The sequence below is a fragment of the Misgurnus anguillicaudatus genome, chromosome 23 (assembly GCF_027580225.2).
Source record: "Misgurnus anguillicaudatus chromosome 23, ASM2758022v2, whole genome shotgun sequence".
In the NCBI taxonomy this organism is placed as follows: domain Eukaryota; kingdom Metazoa; phylum Chordata; class Actinopteri; order Cypriniformes; family Cobitidae; genus Misgurnus; species Misgurnus anguillicaudatus.
Genome location: NC_073359.2, coordinates 4,375,656 through 4,399,598, shown reverse-complemented (window position 1 = coordinate 4,399,598; position 23,943 = coordinate 4,375,656). Strand labels below are relative to the sequence as shown.

Sequence of the window (23,943 nt, the reverse complement as noted above, 5' to 3'; positions counted from 1 at the left end):
CATCAACTAGGGGTGTGCATTGGCACTGCCCTCACAATTCAATTCAATTCAATTACGATTCACAAGGTAACGATTCAATTCAATTCTACGATGCATTGCGATGCATCAGAATTTTTTCTGTACACAACAAGGCAAATTTTTAATAAGTCAAGTAAACTCAAGTGCAACTATTCTCAACAAAAACGAAAGCTGAGCAGCTTTAAGACAATGCCAATTATATACCTGACCAGTGCTCGCAAAATTAATATATTATTTAAAATCCCTGGTAGCCCTTCGGACAGACACTCTTTAATTTTTGGTAGCCCGAAATTAATATAAGTAGCCTGAATAAAAAAATACACTGTTTAATGTAGAATATTGATAAATCCTGGATTTCCATGTAAGCCAAATATTCCTGCCCATCCCAGCTAACAATTTGGTTCCCAAAACGTTCCCCTATTTTCCAAGGTTTTTGGTTAGCCAGGAATGTTTTCTTTAAGAAAATAAACATTCCTCTAATGTTATTTTTAGATTATTTTAACGTTCCCCTAACGTTAGAATAATTTAATTGTTATCTTACTGAAATATTATATTAATGTATTATAACACATTATTTTTTATAAAAAAATACCTCAACACATCACACATTGTATTTAGATAACATGGTATTTTATCAAATATCGCTAACAGTAACAACAAAGCCTATTTATATAGATTTTTTTCTATAACGTTACTCTGGTGTTACGTTAGTGCTTTCTTACGACCGGCTTTTATTTTGATAGGCTCTATTTAATAACTTCCGCGTCACGTGGCCAACCTATCTTTATTTTAATGTAGATCTTCAAACGGAGAAATGAAAAAAGGGTTTCAAAAACCAAAATCGAACCGTTATTTGAATTTGGTTTAGTCGTTTTTCGTTTTTAGATTCAGAAAACAAAAACGGAAGAACGGCTCTTTTTAGCGGTTTTTTTAAACGACAAACGAAAAACGTGTGGTTTCTCGTTATTTTGTTTTTTGGTTTAAACGAAAAAACAAACTATCAAAACGTACACGGTCAGGGGATCTCTGGATAATCCGTAATTCGTTTGTAATTAAAAAACGAAAATACCGCTTTTCTGTTTTTTGTTTCAAAACGAAAAACCAAACAACCGTCCTTGGTGTCAGAACAAAAAAACGAAAAACCAATCAAAAACGCCTGGTTTTTCGTTTTTTGGCGATCATTTTATCGTTATTCCTTTTTGAACAAAAAATGAAGAGTGTCTTTGAACTTCAGTCAATTCGTTTTTCGTTTATTGCAAGTGGTGCCCGCTGCATAGCCAAATGGGCGGAGCTGGAGCTCTAGCGAGGCGTGGCATCCTCGCTGGATCTAGTGGGCGTGGCAGCATCAAGTGCGCAGGCGCAGATAGAGTTTGTTTAAACTTCCTGTACAGCCTGTATCAAGTACTCCGGAGTATTGCACGGGAAGAAAACGGCAATTTAAAGATAAAATGAGCTTTAATATGTATATTAAATCTTAATCTTACAATTATCGCTGTCTCGACGTGATTTTCGGGAGTATGTTGAGTTTCGCGTTAAACACTAGATAGCTAATGTGCTAACATTCTCCCGTCCACCACAAGTGGTACGTAGTGTTTTTATTGTAGTTTTTATTTTTTGTATTCAAATATTTGTTGAACCTGCACAGGTGCACCAGACAATACTTATGCGAGGACAGGATCTTCTGCTGTCTATATCACTGTGCCTACTGTAAATAAACATTTACACGAGCTCTGAAATCAAAATCATGCAGTTCAACAAAAAGGTATGTGTGTGAATTAAATGTTTTGGTTGTGCTGTGTGTGATGGACATCATGTTTGTTGGGCCTTTCTGTTTGTGCATGTCGTGGTGGTTTCTTTCTTGCATTTAAAACTAAAAACATACTGTTCATTTAATATTTTCTCGTGTTGTGAAACCTTTGGGATGTCTGAATTTAAACTACTTTACTTCAGTTGTTGTTTTTATAGTTTTTCTGCGTTACATTACTTATGACAAGTTAAAAACATGTATATAAATACTCTTTATGTTGTGCTCTTGAGCAAGGTGATTCATCACAAAAGCTGTTTATATGCAATGCACTGTACAAAACATGTAAACAAGACAATGATGCTAATTTATTCTTTCTATGTTTTAGATTTTATCATCATCAAGCATGGTCTCAAGTGCAGACGATCCCACACTTTCACTGCTGTTACTGTACATCAACATTTTAAAATGTGTAAAAATCCAGCCTCTGGACAACCTTCCATTGGCTGCAGCACCACCTTCATCCCCAGCATCAGCATCCCCACCTTTACTTCCCCTCGACATTGGAACATGTCTGTACTGATTTTGAGGTACAGCTTTTTAACTTCTTGCTGCTTGTAAACTTGTTTAAATATCTTTAGTGGAGTATTAAGACAAAACAAAGTACACAGTTGTCACAAATAACCCACTGAGGGTCAGTTAAGTAAACCAAGTACACATTTTTAACAAAACTGTAAACAAACAGAAAGACTTAACACCAATCACTAGATGTGACAGCTACATACTGTATTAATTGTATATAGTCTAATTGTATTGTCTATAATTAACAGGGTGCCCCTCTACAGCTAGGAGGAATTGATTGTGGGGTATTTATGTTGATGGTAAGTGGTCTTTTATTTGCTGTAGTGTACACCTGTCTCTGTGTACTAAACACAGCATTTGTTAATATTGTTTTGTTTTTTGTATGTACTCTATGTTATGACTGTGAAAAAAACATTAAAAAAACGATTAAGATTTTTGATTGCTATCTTTTGCCAGTCTGACACACCAATAATGATGAAGTGGTGGTGCTCAGTTAATTTAAACATTTCCTCTGACAAAGTATGATATTGATAACTATACTTATGATAAAACCTCCATTCTGTGCATTTCCAGTTTGCAGAGAATATATATAAATAAAGCAATGCATGCCTAAAAACATTCTAATGTTTGTCTCTTCTTACAGTCAAGTCCCACAACTACTCACCCAGAAAGTAACATATGCAGATAACATGAAATTCACTCCACCTGAGTCAGATGTCATGGAGATCATGCAGACACCAGAAGTAGATGTATGTAGAGGGAATGTTTATGTACTGATTGACTTGTTTAACTTGTTAATGTGTGTATTAACCTTTCCTGTTTCATGAATTTGTTTATGAGCAGTACATCATTTTTAATTATATTATTATTGGAATTCTTATATAGCACACAGGACTCAGCGGTGATGGAAGCGTTCAGCTGACCTGTGAGTGGGTAAAGGAGACCACTTGCTGGGAAGATGAGCTGCAAAAGATCTAAAGGATGATGCCCTGTTGGCTATAACAATGTTGGACTTGTTTATAAACACCATGTTTTATGAGGGTGAAAGGAATGAAGAAGAAATGTCGATTCCCTTCCCTTTTATATTTTAGAGAAGAGCAGGATATATATGAGACAAAAGAGTTATTCGTGGGTTTTGTTTACACCATTAAATGTTTGTGTGAACTGTGAAGTGATGTGTTCTTGAAATAAATTTATAATATTTTTTATTGTATCTTATTATACCATTAGAGTATCGTGTTCTTGAAATATTCATGATATTATTTTATATCTTCTTATTATAACATTTTATCTAGATTTCTTTTATGTTAGATGCACATTTTGCTAAATTTGGGTTAATAGAAACCAATAAATCCACTTGTGGGACAGTGGAGTACAACACTTGTACACCTGAGGATGTCACTATTCAATTACATTTATCTTCTACAAAAATGTAGTTGAAGCGAATGCCTCACTAATCTCAAAGCACATTATATATTCTCTACTATGGGAAGTCACGTGGTTGGTATTATACTACTTGCCTGCTTATTCATTGAAAATAGCACAATGCACAGCCCATCACACAAAGGCCGAATCCATCCAAAGTCACAGTCAACATTTCATTCAAATTTGCAACACCACCTTCACAGCACATGCCCCCACATCTACACACAAAAAGGGCAGATTAGGTAACCTAGTCTTATCTATTATTATTATATGTATTTATTTATTGAATTAATCAGATGATTTCGTAATACAACAAGGTCGTATTAAACATTAGTAAATGCATTAACATGAAAAATATCAGCAAGTATTAATTCTTGTTAATGTTAGTTAATGTCAATACAGTTATTTAGTTCATGCATTAACGTTAACAGTTACAACACTTGATTTTATAAATGTATTAGTAAATGCTGAAATTAACATGAACTAAGATTCATAAATGCTGTAGAAGCATTGTTATTTGATAGTTCATGTTAGCTAATGCATATTAACTAATCTAAACAAATACAACCTTGTTGGAAAGTGTTATCGATCATTTAGATTAGTTCACAACCCACACGTTGCGGTGGACACAAATAAAGAGGGTTGCACAGATAGTAAGCTTTCACTGGCAAAGCAGCACACTACTCCTTCCTCCATAAAAGGGCCTTGTTATCACTTTCAGACATTTACACCATGGTCTATGGTAAGCCACAGTTTTGAATTGAATTGTGAACTACTTTGTGGAATTGGATGATGTCAAATTATGTCTTTAAATACAAATGTACAACAGTACAGTGAAGCAGGGATCTGCATTGCAACTCTTTCACTTGCATATATGCCCTTAAATGATTTACAAGCATAGTGGGTGAGTGAAGACTAAAACCTACTGTAAATGTTATAATGTTAAGGTCATATTATACTTTTATACATTTACACTAGTTCCTGTGGCTTACCATAAACCATGATGTAAATATCTGAAAGTGACAACAAGGCCATTAATGCATTTACTAATGTTTAATACGACCTTGTTGTATTACGAAATCATCTGATTAATTCAATAAATAAATAAATAAATAAATATAATAATAATAATAAATAAGACTAGGTTACCTGCCCTTATTGTATGTAAATGTGAAAGCATATGGTGTAAAAATGATATTGCAAATTTAAATGGAATATTGACTGTATAACTTTGAAAAGATTCAACCTTTATGTGATAGGCTATGCATTATGCTATTTTTAATGAATAAGCAGACAAGTAGTCTAAAACCAACCACGTGACTTCCCATAGTAGAGGATATACAATGTGCTTTGACATTAGTGAAGCATTCACTTCTACTACATTTTTGTAGAAGATAAATGTAATTTAATAGTCACATACTCAGGTGTACAAGTGTTGTACTCCACTGTCCTACAAGTGGATTTATTGGTTTCTATTAACACAAATTTAGCAAAATATGCATCTAACGTAAAAGAAATCTATATAAAATGTTATAATAAGAAGATATAAAATAATATCATGAATATTTCAAGAACACAAGACTTTACAGTTCACACAAACATTTAATGGTATTTTACAAAACCAATCAAAAAAATCTATATTTACATTAGTCTATCCCCACTAGTAGATTCACAAGACAGGGTTTTTTTGTGTAAACAAAACCCACGAATAACTCTCTTGTCTCATATATTTCCTGCTCTTCTCTAAAATATAAAAGGGAAGGGAGTCGACATTTCTTCTTCATTCCTTTCACCCTCATAAAACATGGTGTTTATAAACAAGTCCAACATTGTTATAGCCAACAGGGCATCATCCTTTAGATCTTTTGCAGCTCATCTTCCCAGCAAGTGGTCTCCTTTAGCCACTCACAGGTCAGCTGAACGTTTCCATCACCGCTGAGTCCTGTGTGCTATATAAGAATTCCAATAATAATATAATTAAAAATGATGTACTGCTCATAAACAAATTCATGAAAGAGGAAAGGTTGATACACACATTAACAAGTTAAACAAGTCAATCAGTACATAAACATTCCCTCTACATACATCTACTTCTGGTGTCTGGATGATCTCCATGACATCTGACTCAGGTGGAGTGAATTTCATGTTATCTGCATATGTTACTTTCTGGGTGAGTAGTTGTGGGACTTGACTGTACGAAGAGACAAACATTAGAATGTTTTTAGGCATGCATTGCTTTATTTATATATATATTGTCTGCATACTGGAAATGCACAGAATGGAGGTTTTATCATAAGTATAGTTATTAATATCATACTTTGTCAGAGGAAATGTCTAAATTAACTGAGCACCACCACTTCATGATTATTGGTGTGTCAGACTGGCAAAAGATAGCAATCGAAAATCTCAATCGTTCTTTTTTTATGTTTACTCACAGTCATAACATAGAGTGCATACAAAAAACAAAACAATATTAACAAATGCTGTGTTTAGTACACAGAGACAGGTGTACAGCAAATAAAAGACCACTTACCATCAACATAAATACCCCACAATCAATTCCTCCTTGCTGAAGAGGGGCACCCTGTTAATTATAGACAATACAATTAGACCAGTGTTTCCCACAGGATTTTGAGAGACTGTGGTGGTGATGACGTCACCTGCTAATTAGCATATATGTGACACCATCATGTCGTGTTTGCGTTTGATCTAGTGTTGGCACCTGAAATATGTTTCACTTCTACTCTTTGATCTGTATTTGTATTTGATCTGTATTATATATCAAATTATATTTTAAGCCGAATTAAGCTGTTTTAAATAGTGAAATAAAAATGTAAATGGGAATCATGAAAATTCTATTTGTGGGGGCCAGTGTTGATTCTGTGGTGGGCCACCACAAATAAATAAATGTATGGGAAACACTGTAGACTATATACAATTAATACAGTATATAGCTGTCATATCTAGGGATTGTTTTTTTTTTTAAGTTAAGTCTTTCTGTTTGTTTACAGTTCTGTCAAAAATGTGCACCTGGTTCACTCAACTGACCCCCAGTGGGTTATTTGTGACAACTGTGTACTTTGTTTTGTCTTAATACTCCACTAAAGATATTTTAACAAGTTTACAAGCAGCAAGAAGTTAAAAAGCTGTACCTCAAAATCAGTACAGACATGTTCCAATGTCGAGGGGAAGTAAAGGTGGGGATGCTGATGCTGGGGATGAAGGTGGTGCTGCAGCCAATGGTAGGTTGTCCAGAGGCTGGATTTTTACACATTTTAAAATGTTGATGTACAGTAACAGCAGTGAAAGTGTGGGATCGTCTGTACTTGAGACCATGCTTGATGATGATAAAATCTAAAACATAGAAAGAATAAATTAGCATCATTGTCTTGTTTACATGTTTTGTACAGTGCATTGCATATAAACAGCTTTTGTGATGAATCACCTTGCTCAAGAGCACAACATAAAGAGTATTTATATACATGTTTTTAACTTGTCATAAGTAATGTAACGCAGAAAAACTATAAAAACAACAACTGAAGTAAAGTAGTTTAAATTCAGACATCCCAAAGGTTTCACAACACGAGAAAATATTAAATGAACAGTATGTTTTTAGTTTTAAATGCAAGAAAGAAATTACTATGACATGCACAAACAGAAAGGTTCAACAAACATGATGTTTATCACACACAGTATAATTAAAATATTTAATTCACACACATACCTTTTTGTTGAACTGCATGATTTTGATTTCAGAGCTCGTGTAAATGTTTATTTACAGTAGGCACCGTGATATAGACAGCAGAAGATCCTGTCCTCGCATAAGTATTGTCTGGTGCACCTGTGCAGGTTCAACAAATATTTGAATACAAAAAATAAAAACTACAATAAAAACACTACGTACCACTTGTGGTGGACGGGAGAATGTTAGCACATTAGCTATCTAGTGTTTAACGCGAAACTCAACATACTCCCGAAAATCACGTCGAGACAGCGATAATTGTAAGATTAAGATTTAATATACATATTAAAGCTCATTTTATCTTTAAATTGCCGTTTTCTTCCCGTGCAATACTCCGGAGTACTTGATACAGGCTGTACAGGAAGTTTAAACGAACTCTATCTGCGCCTGCGCACTTGATGCTGCCACGCCCACTAGATCCAGCGAGGGTGCCACGCCTCGCTAGAGCTCCAGCTCCGCCCATTTAGCTCTGCAGCGGGCACCACTTGCAATAAACGAAAAACGAATTGACTGAAGTTCAAAGACCCTCTTCATTTTTTGTTCAAAAAGGAATAACGATAAAATGATCGCCAAAAAACGAAAAACGGGACGTTTTTAATTGGTTTTTCGTTTTTTTATTCTGACACCAAAAACGGTTATTTGGTTTTTCGTTTTGAAACAAAAAACAGAAAAGCGGTATTTTCGTTTTTCAATTACAAACGAATTACGGATTATCCAGAGATCCCCTGACCGTACACGGACCCTTCAAATGGAAAAGTACGAAATAAAACTCGCGCATCACTTTCAGGTCAGTTCACATTCATAAGCCTGTGTAAATGTGTAGCTGACTGCTGACACCAACTCATCTGTGTGATTTAAATAGTGTAACAATACCAATTTATATCATGTAACTTCAGTTGTTCAACTTAAATGACATTGTGCTGCGTTGCGTTTTGAAGCATGGCAAAGATAACTATGCTAAAGACATCTGTTGTTTTGTATATGCTAATAAATAATCAATCAAACAAACAAACACATAACCATACATACCAACTTTTGCTTTTGTTAATAGACATCAGCTGTTTCCTTAAACCTGTTTCTACAAGAAAAACATTTAGTAATTCTCCAAAATGGCTGGGATTTATACTGACTAAAGTAAAGTGTACTGAAGTCCATTAGCTACACAAGTACAGATGCAGAAATATAGGCTATAATATATAATTGCATATTTGTAGTTTGTGTTGCTGTCAAAATACAATTATAAATGATAACAATAGCATATTTCTATTCTCACACATACTATAGTTGTGTGTGATTTTGTTGTTTTTTAACTAAAGAGGGCACCACTGTAAAAGTTTGGCCACCAGCGGCACTGCTCTGAAGTTTGACTTTTTGCACCATTACAATATTTATAGGCAACTAGTCATCATATCTTCCTCTCTATGGAATGTTAATGCTCAGTAGTACACATTTGTGGTTCTTTAATGCAGAGGTTATCAAACCTTTTTTATGCAGCCTCCCTTGTGTACAGTGGATTCCTTTGCGGCCCCCCAAAGAAAAAGTATGACATAAACTTTCTAAAACTTAAAATTTGAATTAAACAAAACATATTAAATTATACAATGTATTGCTTTTGTTTAGTAGCCTTATTTTTCTAAGGTTTAGTTACACAGAATTTATAATAAAGTAATGTATTTCATAAAATATTATAAAACTGGGGCCCCTGGGACCACCTCGCGACCCACCATCTTGAGAACCACTGCTTTAATGTATTTTGCATTTTTGCATTGTATTGAAATGCGGCATATATTGTATGTGGTTGAAACAGATAGCCTAGTGCAGGGGTAGGCAACATGGAGTGCCGATGTCCTGCAGTGTTTAGTTTTAGATCTAATCAAGCAGACCTGAACAAACTAATAAAGGTCTATAAAGTCACCTGAAACTACAGGTAACCAAGGTTTTATAAGGGTTGGAGCTAAAATCTGCAGGACATCGGCACTCCAGGACTGACGTTGCCTACCCCTGGCCCTAGTGCATCCCAAATTTTTTTACATTAACATTTTAAATATAACACTATAGTTATTATGGCCTTTAGAAACATTTCTTAGAGGAGATAGGGTAGTGCACAATAGGCCCCTGTGGTGCGGTCTAAGCTTTTTTCCACAATGACATTTTTTTCCTTACATTACTTTTACTTTTATACTTTAAGTAGTTTTGAAACCAGTACTTTTTCACTTTAACTTGAGTAAAAAGCTTGAGTTGATAATTCAACTTCTACAAAAGTCTTTTTAAACCCTAGTATCTATACTTCTACTTGAGTAACTTTTGACACCACTGTTACCGACTTACGAAGATTATTTATTAACATAAAAATGCTGCCTTGTGTCCCTTTAAACTAGAATCTTAACACTGAATCACTGCCTTTATGCGTTAACTAGATTATTTCTTGTGTTTACTTCAGGTTGTACAAAACTTTTGTACTTTTTTAATAAATGGTTGTGTTTTACATCATATATTTCATTTTGTAATAAATGCATTAATCAGCGTGCGTGTTGCATGAACCACATATTTGTATTTAAATATTAAGATTGGATTTTACAAGATGTATATGAAATAAATTTATCTCAGTACAAGCACAAATAACAATGCTAAATATAATCTTGATGATAATGTGGATCTACCGTATGAAATCGTGAAATTGAGTATTAGCATTACTTTTTGTTTAGATAACATTGAATTTTCAGTAATGAATAATTGACTACAGGCTGTTGAATTTGTCGAAAATAATGCACACACAAGGCGTTAATGCGGTCTACAAACATTACGCTAACGTTACCTAAACGTTCTCATAACATTCTGATATTGTTCCCCTAACCTTTTTATTGTGATATTTATTTAAATTATTTGCATTCAGGCATATCATGTGTTAAAAAGTGTTTATTATTCAGAGAACATGAACTGGAGCTTGTTTTTATAAAAAAAAAAAAAAAACATCAGCATTACGTTTGTATAGATAACATTGCCAATTGTTTAAGAACATTTTTCTTGAATTAAGTGTTTATGAAAAATGTAAACTTATTTCAATAAAATTTTTCTTATTCCATGGGCAGATTTTTTTAGCTTAATTGTTTTATGCACAAATTTACTTAGTTTATATTTTTTGTCTAAAAACTAGACTTATTTTCTAAGGTAATTTTGCTCATCAAGATAAAACATCTTAATTTAAGATTTTTTAGATATTTTTACTGAAAACAAGACAAAAACACTAAGTAGGAAAGTCATTTTTTTCAGTGCAAGTAAAACATTAAAACAACTGAAACAGATGGTGAATGTTTTACTGACATTAAATGTTTTAATGCCTCTTCTTTCATCTCTAGTGAAGCTCCTCCTACAACAATCCACCAATAAATGCTGGAGTCAAACACACAGAGAAATCACTCCATGTGTGACAACTGAAATCTTCATGACATAATGTTGATGCTGGTAAAAGAGGAGCTTGAGAAGATGACAGATCCACAACCATGCAGAATAAAGGATGAAGATACTGAGGAACAAATAGGTTGGTGTCTATTTTATAATCTTTATTATTGATGGTTGAGGAATAATCATAAAAACATTAAGAAACATGAGGGGAAAATAAACTAAAATCCATGAGATGATAACTTTCTGCATCTATAATAGATTCAGTAGAATTAGATTGAAACATCAGGTAAAGAGTTTTATCCAAAGCAACCTTCAGTGGATTGATTGATTGTGATCTCCATGCAATGCTCTACTAAAGTTAAACCTCATGTTGTGTTCATGTCATTATAGAGAGAATGTTATTGCATCGGACCGAAATTTATTGACTTGGTAAATAAAAACTCTGTAAACCAAGTCATTTATTTATAAAGACTACAAAAATCTCTCTCTCTCTCTCTCTCTCTCTCTCTCTCTCTCTCTCTCTCTCTCTCTCTCTCTCTCTCTCTCTCTCTCTCTCTGTCTCTCTCAAAAAAAGGGTATTTTCATCTTGTCATAAACCTGCCTACAGAAAATAGCTTATAATAACCTGGGCCTTTAAATGTCTCAGACAGAAGAGAGAAAAGGAAGAGATGCACATTGTGTGCCCCAAAAGATTTCCAAACAAGCACTGTCTGTTTTAAATGCAAAGCGCCCATTAACAAGGCACATGAAATAGGCTATTGTCATTCATGTGCATACATTCAGTAAATGCATTAGATGCATACATCATTTACATGAGCTCACACAAAGTTTTTTATTTTGGTTTGTTCTTAAATAGGTAAATTGAATGACTTATATTTTACCGGGAACGGCACGAGTCTTACTTTGCTCTCTGTTTTAGAAAAAAACTAATTTCAAAATAATTTTCTGTGTTTCCCAATTCAACATTAAAGTAGACTAGTGTGATAAACACTGCAAATTTTTGTCAGATTTAAATATTGCCAAAATTATTGGGTGGAAAGTTTCCAAAAACTGTTCAGAAACTTTTTATTGGAATCTAATCTGGGGAATTTTGGAAATATATCAAACTGGAAATTTAATGGGAATTTTTTGGACATTTAGGGATATTTATATAAACTACATTATATACAAACACATATAGGGGTGGTTTCCCGGACAGGGATTAGACTAGTAGCCTGGTAATACCATCCTCTGCTATTTTGCTTCCTTTTGTAGACAGAGTCTGGCTGGGCATAATTGACAATCGTTTTCCTTCTCGTGAAGTTTAAATCATTGGTCTAAACGTAAGCCAATCACATAACGTTTGGATATGATGTGTGCTATGCGCAGGCCCAGCCGCATCGAAAATCTGCTGTAAAACACACGTATGATGTGAAAACAAACCCATCGAGCGAAATACCGAAGTTAACATGGCTATGAACGACTTTTGCAGATTATGTAAAGTAAATCAGCCAGAGCTAGTTGAACACTATCCTTATGGTGTCTTTCCACTCACGTCTATCTTCCTACCTTATTTTCTGGTTAATCAGGAATGTCACCAAGGAATGTTTGCCCACGCGTCCTCCACCATTAACTGTGAACAATGAAATTCCCTTCCATGATTTCTCGATCGTTGTGCACGTCAAGCAGTGCTGCACACAGTTTCTCGCTGACGATCGGTAATAATTTTCCCAAAACCTGTCGGGAGTAGGGCAACAACATAATCTCCATTCAAAATGTTTAACAAACACCCTTTTTGTTCGGGCTTAAGTTGGCAAGTGCCGGTTCTCCACAACAGAGGGAATAGCTTTCTGTGCCTCCATGTCCACTACAAACTACAACCGTACATTCAGCGCTTAGCGTCTACATCACAGTCTCAGCCCGCCACTTTGGGAAGTGCAAAACTTCCTGGTATACACAGTAAAAACACAGTGGACCAACACCAGCAGATGGCATGGCATCCCAAACTATCACTGACTGTGGAAACTTTACACTGGTACTCAAGCAGCGTGGATTGTGTGCCTCTCTTTCTCCAGACTCTGGGACCCTGATTTCCGAAGGAAATGGAAAATTTACTTTCATCAGAGAACATAACTTTGGACCACTCAGCAGCATTTATGTTTTTAGCCCAGGCGAGACGGTTCTGACGCTGTCTGTTGTTCAAGAGTGGCTTGACATAAGGAATGCGACAGCTGAAACCCATGTCTTGCATACGTCTGTGCGTAGTGGTTCTTGAAGCAATGACTGCAGCTGCTGTCCACTATTTCTGAATCTCCCCCACATTTTTGAATGGGTTTTGTTTCACAATCCTCTCCAGGGTGTGGTTATCCCTTTGCTTGTACATTTTTTTTCTACCACATCTTTTCCTTCCCTTCGCCTGTGTCTATTAACTTGCTTGGACACAGACCTCTGTGAACAGCCAGCCTCTTTTGCAATGACCTTTTGTCTTTTGCCCTTCTTGTGCAAGGTGTCAATGGTCGTCTTTTGGACAACTGTCAAGTCAACATTTAAAAGCATTTGCAGGTATTTTGAGTTAATTATCTTATTGGATTGTGGCAAAAGGTGTCTTCAAAATTCACAATATTCTAATATTCTGAGATACTGGATTTGGGATTTTTCTTAGTTGTCAGATATAATCATCAAAATTTAAAGAAATAAGCATTTGAAATATACCAGTCACTTTTTGATGAATTCTAATTATATGACCAGCACCTGTATTCCTGTTAATTCCCATGGAAAGATTCTAGCTTTGAAAGTTCCTGGGATTTTGCAACACTATTCACATATAATGCTATTTTCTCTAAAATATTGAGGTGCATAAGCTCAGATTAATTAGGCCTATGATTAATTACTTCAAAAAAGATAAACAAAACAAAACCAGTCCTAACTGAAAGAAAACAAGTTGACAAAAAGATAGAATCCAATGTTTGGTGATATTTAAAAAACCACAAGTGTTAAAGAGTTTTGAACACAGCACAAGAGTTAAAGGCGGAGTCCATGATGTTTGAAAGCCAATGTTGATATTTGAAATCACCTAAACAAACACGCCCCTACCCCAATAGAATCTGGACCTTCTGTTGATAGACCCGCCTCACACACGCAACCCGGCATTTGATTTGATTTGATTGGCTATAAGTGTGTTTTGGTAGTCGGCCCGTCTCCTTTTCCAAAGCGTTTTTCAAACATCGTGGACTCCGCCTTTAAACTACAAGAGCAGAAATTGACAATAGAAATGACATAATGTACTTCACATTAAAAATAACATGGATACATGACATCTCAAATGTGTTTTGTTACTCTGATTTATTAACCTGAACTATTTACTGTCTTTATTTTAGAAATGATGGAAGTGAAAGAGGAGAGTCAAACTGAAGTGGATGAGAAACATCAGATTGTAAAAATAAACCATAATGTTTCACAGAAAGAAACTCTGAAGACAGAAGACATAAAGTGTGAAAATAGTTCCAGTGAAGATGAACGCCCTGAAGATCACAAGAGGACTCACAGTGAGGAGAAACCTTTCACATGTCAACAGTGTGGAAAGAGTTTCAGAAGAAAAGCTCACCTTAACACACACATGAGGATTCACACTGGAGAGAAACCATTCACTTGCCATCACTGTAAAAAGAGTTTTACAACTGCATCTAACCTTAAGAAACATTTGAGAATTCACACTGGAGAGAAACCTTACACTTGTCAAGAGTGTGGAAAGAGTTTCACCTTTCAAACAAGCCTTAAAGTACACATGAGGATTCACACCGGAGAGAAACCACATCTGTGCCATCACTGTGAAAAGAGTTTTAGAACAGCAAGTAAACTTAAGACACACATGATGACTCACACTGGAGAGAAACCTTACACTTGTCAACAGTGTGGAAAGAGTTTCTCTATTGAAAGAGACCTTAAGATACACGCAAGAATTCACACTGGAGAGAAACCGTTTACATGCCATGAGTGTGAAAAATGTTTCAGAAGGAAGAGTATCCTTACAGCACACATGACAATTCACAAAGGAGAGAAACCATATGTGTGTTTTCAGTGTGAATGGTGTTTCAGTATGGAGTGTCAACTTAAGAGACACATGATGATTCACAGCGAAAAGAAACCTCACGCATGTCTTCAGTGTGAAAAGAGTTTCATACAAAAACGTGGACTTGAGGCTCACATGAGAAGTCACACTGGAGAGAAACCTTACATATGTCTTCAGTGTGAAAAGAGTTTCAGTTTAAAGTTTCACCTTAAGAGACACATGATGATTCACAGTGAAAAGAAACCTCATGCATGTCTTCAGTGTGAAAAGAGTTTCATAGAAAAACGTGGACTTGATATTCACATGAGAAGTCACACTGGAGAGAAACCTTACATATGTCTTCAGTGTGAAAAGAGTTTTACAAGTGAAGGTAATCTTAAGACACATGTGAAGATTCACACTCGATAGAAACCATTCATGTGTCAACAGTGTGGATATGGCAACAACGTTTAGAAATCTGCTTGGGTCTTATTAATGAAAATTAACAATTTGCGTACGATTCTTACTAACAATCTAAATTCGCACAAAAGCCAAAAATGGCGTACAGCAAAAAAGATTCGGGCCGTTCTTCAATATGCGTTCCTGTCTGTACTTGTGTTCTTGTGAAACGTCATCAGTCACGGCTCAAGTACTGTTCCAATTCCAAGTTCACATCAAGCCAAGTTCACATGTACTTGATCCGCTCATTTTATCAAGGATGCATAAGGAGGTGACTTGTGACAGTCAAGTTTCCCAGAATGCATTTTGCGTCAATGGCAATGAAGCTTACAGGACAAGTTGGGTATTTTACACTTAAAGCCCTGTTTTCAGATGGTTTATGATGAGATGGAGCGGGTTTGACTGAAAGTTGGACATATGCTGCTGCCCCGAGAATTTTCGGCTTCTTTGGTATCACCCCCACCACGCACACGATGGCTGGATGGGTGCACAGGAACAATCCTTCCTAGAATGCATTAAACTTTCGTTTGCAAGGACCTGGGACTCGCCGAGTGGTCGGGGGTGTTCGCTGGTATGCTCACACAAAAATCGCTGGAAAAGATGCTTTCCAACAGCTGTTTTATCATAGTTTTTGTCCAACTCCATTGACTTGTAGTAGTTGTGCTGTGAGGATTACTTTGCGCCAGAAAAGGAAATGGAGTTGTTGGTATTTTTGCAATTGGCAAAGGCGGATTATCGCCACCAACTGGGCTGGAGTGTCTATTATTCAAGCTCTCAACGGAAGAATGTACGGGTGTGAGGCGTTTGGAAAAATAGGTCCACAAGTTTACAACGAATGCTAAAACAGCTGTTGGAAAGCATCTTTTGCAGCGATTTTTGTCTGAGCGTGTCGGTGGGCGCCCCTGACCGCTCGGTGGGTTTCACGTCTTTGTGGACGAGGGTTTGGTGCATTTTTGGAGGGATTGTTCCAGTGCACCTATGCACCCATTGTAGAGGTGGGGGGGGTGATATCACAGAAATTTTCGGGCTAGCATTATATGTCCAAATTTCAGTCAAAACTGTTCTATTTCATCATAAACAATCTGAAAACAGGGCTTTGAGTGTAAAATACAGAACTTGTCTTTTAATATTCTAAATATAGCTCTTTCTGTGTTATAAAATGTAGCTGTTTAGTTGAGAATATAGATGAATAAATTTTGGATATGTGAGTTCAAGTTGATCAGCGGGTGGTCAGCCTTATTTTGGCAAGTCCTTCATGAAATATTCCCTTTGGATATATCTAAATGGCATTTTTTGGTCTCATCAATTTAGTTTTCTTTATTATTCATTTGAAGTCTGTTATTTGTTATTTTAAATGTTTCATAACTTGAATCACATTTATTTTCTATATAATCTTTTTTTCTTGTGTTTACTTTGTAAATGTTTTACAAAAGTTTGGTTCTTTTCAAATGAATGGTTGTTTTATATCATATTTTTTAAGCTAGTCAGCCTATGGAGATGCAGATTTCATTTCCAACAGGACCTGCACACAGTGCCAAAGCTACCAGTACCTGCTCATACTTTTCATGTTCATACTTTTCAGTTGGCCAAGATTTCTAAAAATCCTTTCTTTTTTTTGGTCTTAAGTAATATTCTATTTTTCTGAGATACTGAATTTGGGATTTTTCTTAGTTGTCAGTTATAATCATCAAAATGAAAGAATAAACATTTAAAAATATATTAGTCTTTGTGTAATGAATTAATATAATATACAAGTTTTACTTTTTGAATGGAACTAGTAAAATAAATAAACTTTTTGATGATATTCTAATTATATGACCAGCTCCTGTTGCCCCACACCCTTTTAATGCTCATGACAAAAAGCGTGGCCAGCAAAGTATTTAAGTTAATATGACGTTTATTTTTAAAAGTGTGGCCCTGACCGCGCACGTCCTTCGCTGGCGAGACAGAAACTGCAAAAAGCACAATCGGCTAAGGTTTTTAAAAAATATGACTTTGATTTTTTAAAAGTCAGAAGCATGCAGCAAACATATGTGCCTCTACATCAAGCTCTGATTGCACATGCAAATTTAATTTCTGTGAACTGAAGGCAAGTGATATACTCCGTAATATGATTTTGCACATCCAACAACAACTATATTATTGCAAACTATAATACAACATGTTTTGGCATTCGGTAACATATTGCAGTAGTTTGTATTTATTATGCATCCCTGAGATGCACGGTGTTCTCTTTAATGTTCTTTGACATTAAATTCACAAAACCTATCAACAAAACATAAATTAAATTTAAGAAAATAAAAATATATTAAACGAAATTTGTTTTAAGGAAGCAAACATCACTTAAATCAAACTCTAAAATTCTCCCATTTCTACCGTCAATGCATTCCAGATCTAGACTTAAGATTTAATTTATGTTAGATACACATTTTGGCAATTTTGGGTTAATAGAAACCAATAAATCCACTTGTGGGACAGTAGAGTATGTGGCTGTAGAGTATATGACATTATCTTCTCCAAAAAGTTGAAGTGAATGCCTTTAATTTATCCTGTACTGTGGGAAGTCACATGGCTGGGGCACATTCAATCTCACACCGGTGCGCAACGTTTTGCTACGGTTTCCGGGTTGAAGGACATGTTTCCTGGAAACGGTGTGCAACGGCGTGCAACAGGTTTTAGAAGCGTTTTCTACGGTGGCCCTGTGGTGCAATTTTATTTACAAGATTTAAAACAAATTTACAAGTTTTTTTAACAAATTTACAAGTTTTTTAACAAATTTACAAGTTTTTTTAACAAATTTACAAGTTTTTTTTTAACAAATTTACAATTTTTTAAATAAATGTACAAGTTTTTCAACAAATTTACAATGAGCGAACAAAATTACATGTTGTAAAACAAATTTACGTTTATTACGGAAAGGGTAGGTACAATACGCTGACGTCACGCATCCGGGACTCCGGTCACGTGGGAAGAAACCCGGAAGTATCGCCGTGAATCACATGAGAGTTGCAAATGCGATGTTGTGTATTAGGCTGTACATCATATTAACGTAAAGAGAGTGATAATATATATCCTTTCATCTATTCCCGAGTGACTCAAAGGGATATTGGACCTTATTTTCAGGTAAGTGAAATAGCTTTAGTTAGCTAACGCTAGCTTTCCAAGTTGCACACGTTTCGGATGGCAGTTATCAAAATAATTCACTGACTTTCTCATTAATTTACAAACAACACGAGAGGGCGCCCCAAACTTTTTAATCAGGACTGCATTGTTTGTTCGCTCCCGGGATTACATAGACTGAAACGGGGAAGCGTGACGAGTTTGTTTACATGGTGCTGTAAACTCCAACCCAGGAGGACACCCCAGAGGAATCAAGGGTGCGTTAACTTGTTCGATGATATAATCTGAATAATCTTTAAAAGATTAAGATTTTATGTAATGAGACGATTTGTTAAAATTACCAAAATGTATACTATGAATTATATTTTCATTTAATCCTCTCTAAATGTGATAGTACTGTAATGTTTTATCATATTACAAATACTCGAATGTTGCCTAAGCAAACTGACATTTATGTCAGATAGATAGATAGATAGATAGATAGATAGCCAAGACTGAAATCATGATTATGTTAATTTCCAGTGTCTGTGATGTTGAAACACTAAAGGAAGAAGAGGAGGACCACCATTTGTTTCCTGATCAGAACACAAGAGAAGAGTGAGAAAAAAATTAAGCAATTAATTGATGAAAATTAAAACATGTAAATAAATCTTATGACCTCCTTGATCTTTCTTTTTCTACATGCAATTTTCTCCTCTTTCTCAATACACAGATCTAACAGTGGTTTGGGGGCATTGCAAGACCATGATTACCACATCTCCTATTATGGAAGAGCACAACATCATGCTCGCAACATTTGTGTCCTGGATCAGTTTTTCTTGTTTCTCTGCTGTATAAGGCAGGGGCTTCTTTCCGCAGATTTAGCTGTAAGATTTAAAGGTCCCGTTTTTCCTGATCCCATTTTTTTAACTTTAGTTAGTGTGTAATGTTGCTGTTAGAGCATAAATAATACCTGTAAATTATAAAGCTCAAAATTCAATGCCAAGCGATATATTTTCTTTAATAGAATTTCCCTTTTAAAGCATACAGCAAACGGACGGTTTGGACTACAGCCCTCTACTTGCCGATTGAATGAAATCCAAAGAAGAGTTTTTTTTACTAACTCTCACCCACAGGAATACGTCAGTCGCAAGCAAAGCTCAAATGGCTCTGCTAAGCTAAGTTGCTGTTAAATCACAACACACTAAACAAACTATACACAATCAAAACTCGATATATATTTCTGAAGGAGGGACTTCATAGAACAAGGAAGAAATCAGCCCGATTTTAGGACAGTGAAAACAGCGCTATACAGATAAGTAATTATGTGAAAAATACTGTGTTTTTTTACACACAAAACATGAACACACGCTATATTGCACACCATAAACACAATCATAGTTTAAAAACACAGGAAAAACAGGACCTTTAATCTGTCCATGGCAACAGTCAGTCGAATATGCATAACATGGGCTAATGTCCAAACATCTTTTCACTTCACAAGAGGTGCAAAGTTTGGACTCTCATTCTCACGGCACCCATTCACTGCAGAGGATCCAATTGTAAGCAATGTAATGCTGAATTTCTCCAAATCTGTTCCAATGAAAAAGCAAATGCATCTATATATTGGGTGAAAAATTCCTTTAATCCCCAAAACAGACTTTTTTCATTTAAATGCTTTTACTTTGCTTTACTATTACAATTTGTACAGTAGATAGAAAATATACATTGGAACAAATTTATAAACAGTGGTGTGAAAAAGTGTTAGCCCCATCCAGATTTCTCATGTTATTGCATATTTGTCACACTTTTATGTTTCAGATCATCAAACAAATTTAAATATTAGTCAAAGAAGATAACACAAGTGAACACATCATGCAGTTTTTAAATGAAGGCTTTTATTATTAAGGGGAAAAAATCTAAACTACATGGCCCTGTGTAAAAAAAAGTGTATTAGTACCCACTGGCTTTTAATGTAAATATGATTGGTTCTAAAAATGTACATATATATTTTTTCATACTTCATTTATAAATAAAACTATATTTTGAACAATGAGTGAAATGCAGTTTCTTTAATGTAAAATAGTTGTTCTAATAATGTACAGTTATTTACTTAACACGTCTCTAATGTGTGCGTTACATGTTTGTTAGAAGTGTGTGTGTGTGTGTGTGTGTGTGTGTGTGTGTGTGTGTGTGTTGTTCCTGGCTTTATAAGCTGTTGGGCAGCCATTAGTTAAAAACAACAAGTCCAACTTAATTTTTACTGACTTCCATTTGTCTCCATCAAAGTAAATGCGTTCCAGGTGGATTCGGAAGTCAGTTCTGGTTTTGACAAAAAAAAATCACACCATGTTATCCCTGTGATTCCTCTGAAGTGTCCTCCTGTAGTTGGAGTTTACAGCACCATGTAAACAAACTCGTCACGCTTCCCCGTTTCAGTCTATGTAACCCCGGGAGCGAACAAACAATGCAGTCCTGATTAAAAAGTTTGGAGCACCCTCTCGTGTTGTCTGTAATCCAATGAGAAAGTCAGTGAACCACCCCGACAACTGCCATCCGAAACGTGTGCAACCCGGAAAGCCAGCGCCAGCAAACCAAAACAACTTCACCCACCTGAAAATAAGGTCCAATATCCCTTTGAGTCACTCGGGAATAGATGAAAGGATATATATTATCACTCTCTTTACGTTAATATGATGTACAGCCTAATACACAACATCGCATTTGCAACTCTCATGTGATTCACGGCGATACTTCCGGGTTTCTTCTCACGTGACCGGAGTCCCGGATGCGTGACGTCAGCGTATTGTACCTACCCTTTCCGTAATAAACGTAAATTTGTTTTACAACATGTAATTTGTTCGCTCATTGTAAATTTGTTTAAACACTTGTAAATTTGTTGAAAAACTTGTACATTTATTTAAAAAATTGTAAATTTGTTAAAAAAACTTGTCATTTTGTTTGCTCATTGTAAATTTGTTTAAAAAACTTGTACATTTATTCACTCATTGTAAATTTGTTTAAACACTTGTAAATTTGTTAAACTTGTAAATGTGTTCACTCATTGTAAATTTGTTGAAAAACTTGTACATTTATTTAAAAAATTGTACATTTGTTTAAAAAAACTTATAAATTTGTAAAAAAAACTTGTAAATTTGTTTTCAATCTTGTAAATAAAATTGCACCTCAGGGCCACCGCAGGCTATGACATCATCGCTGAGCTACTTTCATGCTGCGTCCGAAACCGCCTACTACATACTATATAGTACGCGAAAAGCAGTAGGCGAAGCGAGTAGTATGTCCGAATACATAGTATTCGAAAAACAGTATGCGAAAAGTACCCGGATGACCTACTACTTCCGGTTAGATTTTGCAGTGTGCATACGATGGACGCTACACTATCCCATGATGCCCCGGACGAGGAGTTATCCAACGAAGAAGAAGAGGCACGCGGCTGTTTTCGCGCTGAAATGACACGACGTGATGACGACGTATGTCACGTGATGTAGCAACATGGCGGATGTAGTACGTCCGAATCTTATTCATACTACTATACGGTACCTACTGTTTTAACGGCAAGTAAGTAGGTACTTCATCTAATTCAGTACCTACTATACAGTATGCGTTTTCGGACGCAGCCCCTGTCTCACTGTGCAGCACTCATAGCTGATCATTAATATTGAAGTGAGATGCTACAAAATTACAGCTTCTGCAGGTTTCATAGTCAGGTGTCGGTGTGTCGTGTTGTTTTGTGTATCATCATTACTGGAGAAACCCCTAAAAAAGAAAATGAGGAAACCCAATCAACGTGGATTTATTATTTTCTAACACAAGCTGTACTTTAAATGTACTAACACAAACAAAAGTGAAAGTGTTTTAGCGCTGCCAGTGGCACTGAACGTCATAGCACATCACTCAGAACTTTTGTGTTATTTTGAAAATATGCACACAGCTGTCATGATGGTTATTTGCTGAGTAGCGCTGTGATAACGGCTGCAGTGAGACTGAAATCTGAGAATCACAGAAAAGTCTAATTCTGAATGTTCTGCCTTTTCTGAATATAACTGAGTTTGTATCTTTTTTCAGATACAATGGACAAAACAAATGCTTAAACACATAAAAATGGTATGATACTGATTAAAACAAGGCTTTGCTTTCTGAAGGTTTGCTACTATAATGTTTTAATAAAGCTTTTTTGTACCTGCCTTTCAGAGATATGACACACCCTGCACTTGTGGACTTCCTCAGAGTCGACACGTTGATGCCATCATGTTGTGCAGACTTTAGGGACCCTTACACACAAGGGCACACCAGAGCCGTGTTTTGGAACAGACTCGAGCGTCATGCCAAAAATAAGAAGAGAAGTTGCCCATCAGTGTGTTTGATGTAAATGAGCTTTTTTATTAAACTGTCACAGTCCCAGATTGTCTGCCAGCCTTTAAGCTCATTTACACCCTGATTATTTTTAGACCCACATGAGTTGCATTGGAAAGTCTGAAAGGAAGTTTTTATCAGCTCAATTTAATACTTTTTATAGGTTTTAAATAATTACATTAATTTCTTAATAGTTTCTCCAAATACCAATTTAGAAAATATAAAACATATGCAGATTATTAGCTCAGTTTATTAGTAATGAAAGGAACAGGTTTATAAAAATATAAAACATAATCTGTCCTGTGAATCGAGTTGAGACTGTTGCTCAAGAATAAGAGCACTAGCAGTAAAAAGATGAAGATTAATGATTAGATTTTTTTCTGCTGGAGACATAAAAGATGAAGTAAAGATAAGAGACATCTTTTACAGGACTCAGCAATAATTAACAGCTATAAATTAACTTTTAATATAATAGTATGTAATAGTTGTCAAAATATGTAAAGTCCAAGCATGTTATGAAATGCTTTCCTTCTTCTTATGCTATAAAAAGTGTCAAAAAGAGTTTCTTTAACATCCGCTTGAGTACGAGAAAATGAGATAAAATCATTAAATGATCTACTACAACTTCAACTGCTCATAATAATGCTGTATTTACACATTTATAAGGACTAAAGTGATGCTATTGATAATACGAGCTTTTACCATTTGTGTTTTATTTATCTTTTGTTAAACAATAATTAAATAACATTTTAAAAACTGAAAAAGGAAATTAAAAAGCCGTGTCATGAACTGAAGTTGATGTTGTGAATTTTACACTTGTTTTTGAGGTTGTCTCTGATATGATGTGTTTTACTTACCAGTCTAATCTAGTATTAAACTGAAGCTGGTATAAACTGGTTTTCTGGACAGAGATGTCTATCACACAGTCTCATCCTGTTTAAGTGGGTGGTTTGTGGCAAAGCCGATCAAGTTTTTATGCTGATTCAAGAACACGACACTGATTTTTGCAGCTGTGTTTCCTCTCCTAATCTTTAATCTGTGTCTTCAGAATTAAAAAAATATATTTGAGTT

General features: G+C 35.4%; 2 protein-coding genes and 3 long non-coding RNA genes across 7 annotated transcripts in view; 4 read left to right on the top strand and 1 right to left on the bottom strand.

Moving 5' to 3' along the window:
- LOC129453658 (uncharacterized) overlaps positions 1 to 23,943 on the top strand; it is a 203,946-nt gene that overhangs the window by 100,230 nt on the left and 79,773 nt on the right. The gene's annotated exons all lie outside the window — the stretch shown is intronic.
- LOC141359303 (uncharacterized) lies at positions 1,194 to 3,494 on the top strand. Of its 2 annotated transcripts, XR_012365710.1 has the most exons (6): positions 1,194 to 1,450; positions 1,664 to 1,780; positions 2,151 to 2,352; positions 2,593 to 2,643; positions 2,988 to 3,093; positions 3,230 to 3,494. It is a non-coding gene; the product is annotated as an uncharacterized lncRNA (long non-coding RNA). The 2 variants fall into 2 exon arrangements; XR_012365709.1 differs by lacking the exon at positions 1,194 to 1,450 and having other exon boundaries at positions 1,472 to 1,780; positions 3,230 to 3,493.
- Positions 5,351 to 7,813, bottom strand: LOC141359305 (uncharacterized). The gene is made up of 5 exons (XR_012365714.1): positions 7,494 to 7,813; positions 6,922 to 7,123; positions 6,303 to 6,353; positions 5,855 to 5,960; positions 5,351 to 5,718 (listed from the first exon to the last, which is right to left on the bottom strand). It is a non-coding gene; the product is annotated as an uncharacterized lncRNA (long non-coding RNA).
- LOC129435233 (uncharacterized) lies at positions 7,950 to 15,812 on the top strand. The gene is made up of 3 exons (XM_073861522.1): positions 7,950 to 8,298; positions 10,868 to 11,049; positions 14,270 to 15,812. Exons 2-3 carry the CDS (start codon positions 10,962 to 10,964, stop codon positions 15,367 to 15,369), a joined length of 1,188 nt encoding a protein of 395 aa, XP_073717623.1. The 5' UTR covers positions 7,950 to 8,298; positions 10,868 to 10,961; the 3' UTR covers positions 15,370 to 15,812.
- On the top strand, positions 18,252 to 19,966 carry LOC141359312 (uncharacterized). 2 transcript variants are annotated; one of them, XR_012365726.1, is made up of 3 exons: positions 18,252 to 18,522; positions 19,042 to 19,116; positions 19,232 to 19,966. It is a non-coding gene; the product is annotated as an uncharacterized lncRNA (long non-coding RNA). The 2 variants fall into 2 exon arrangements; XR_012365727.1 differs by lacking the exon at positions 18,252 to 18,522 and adding an exon at positions 18,704 to 18,776.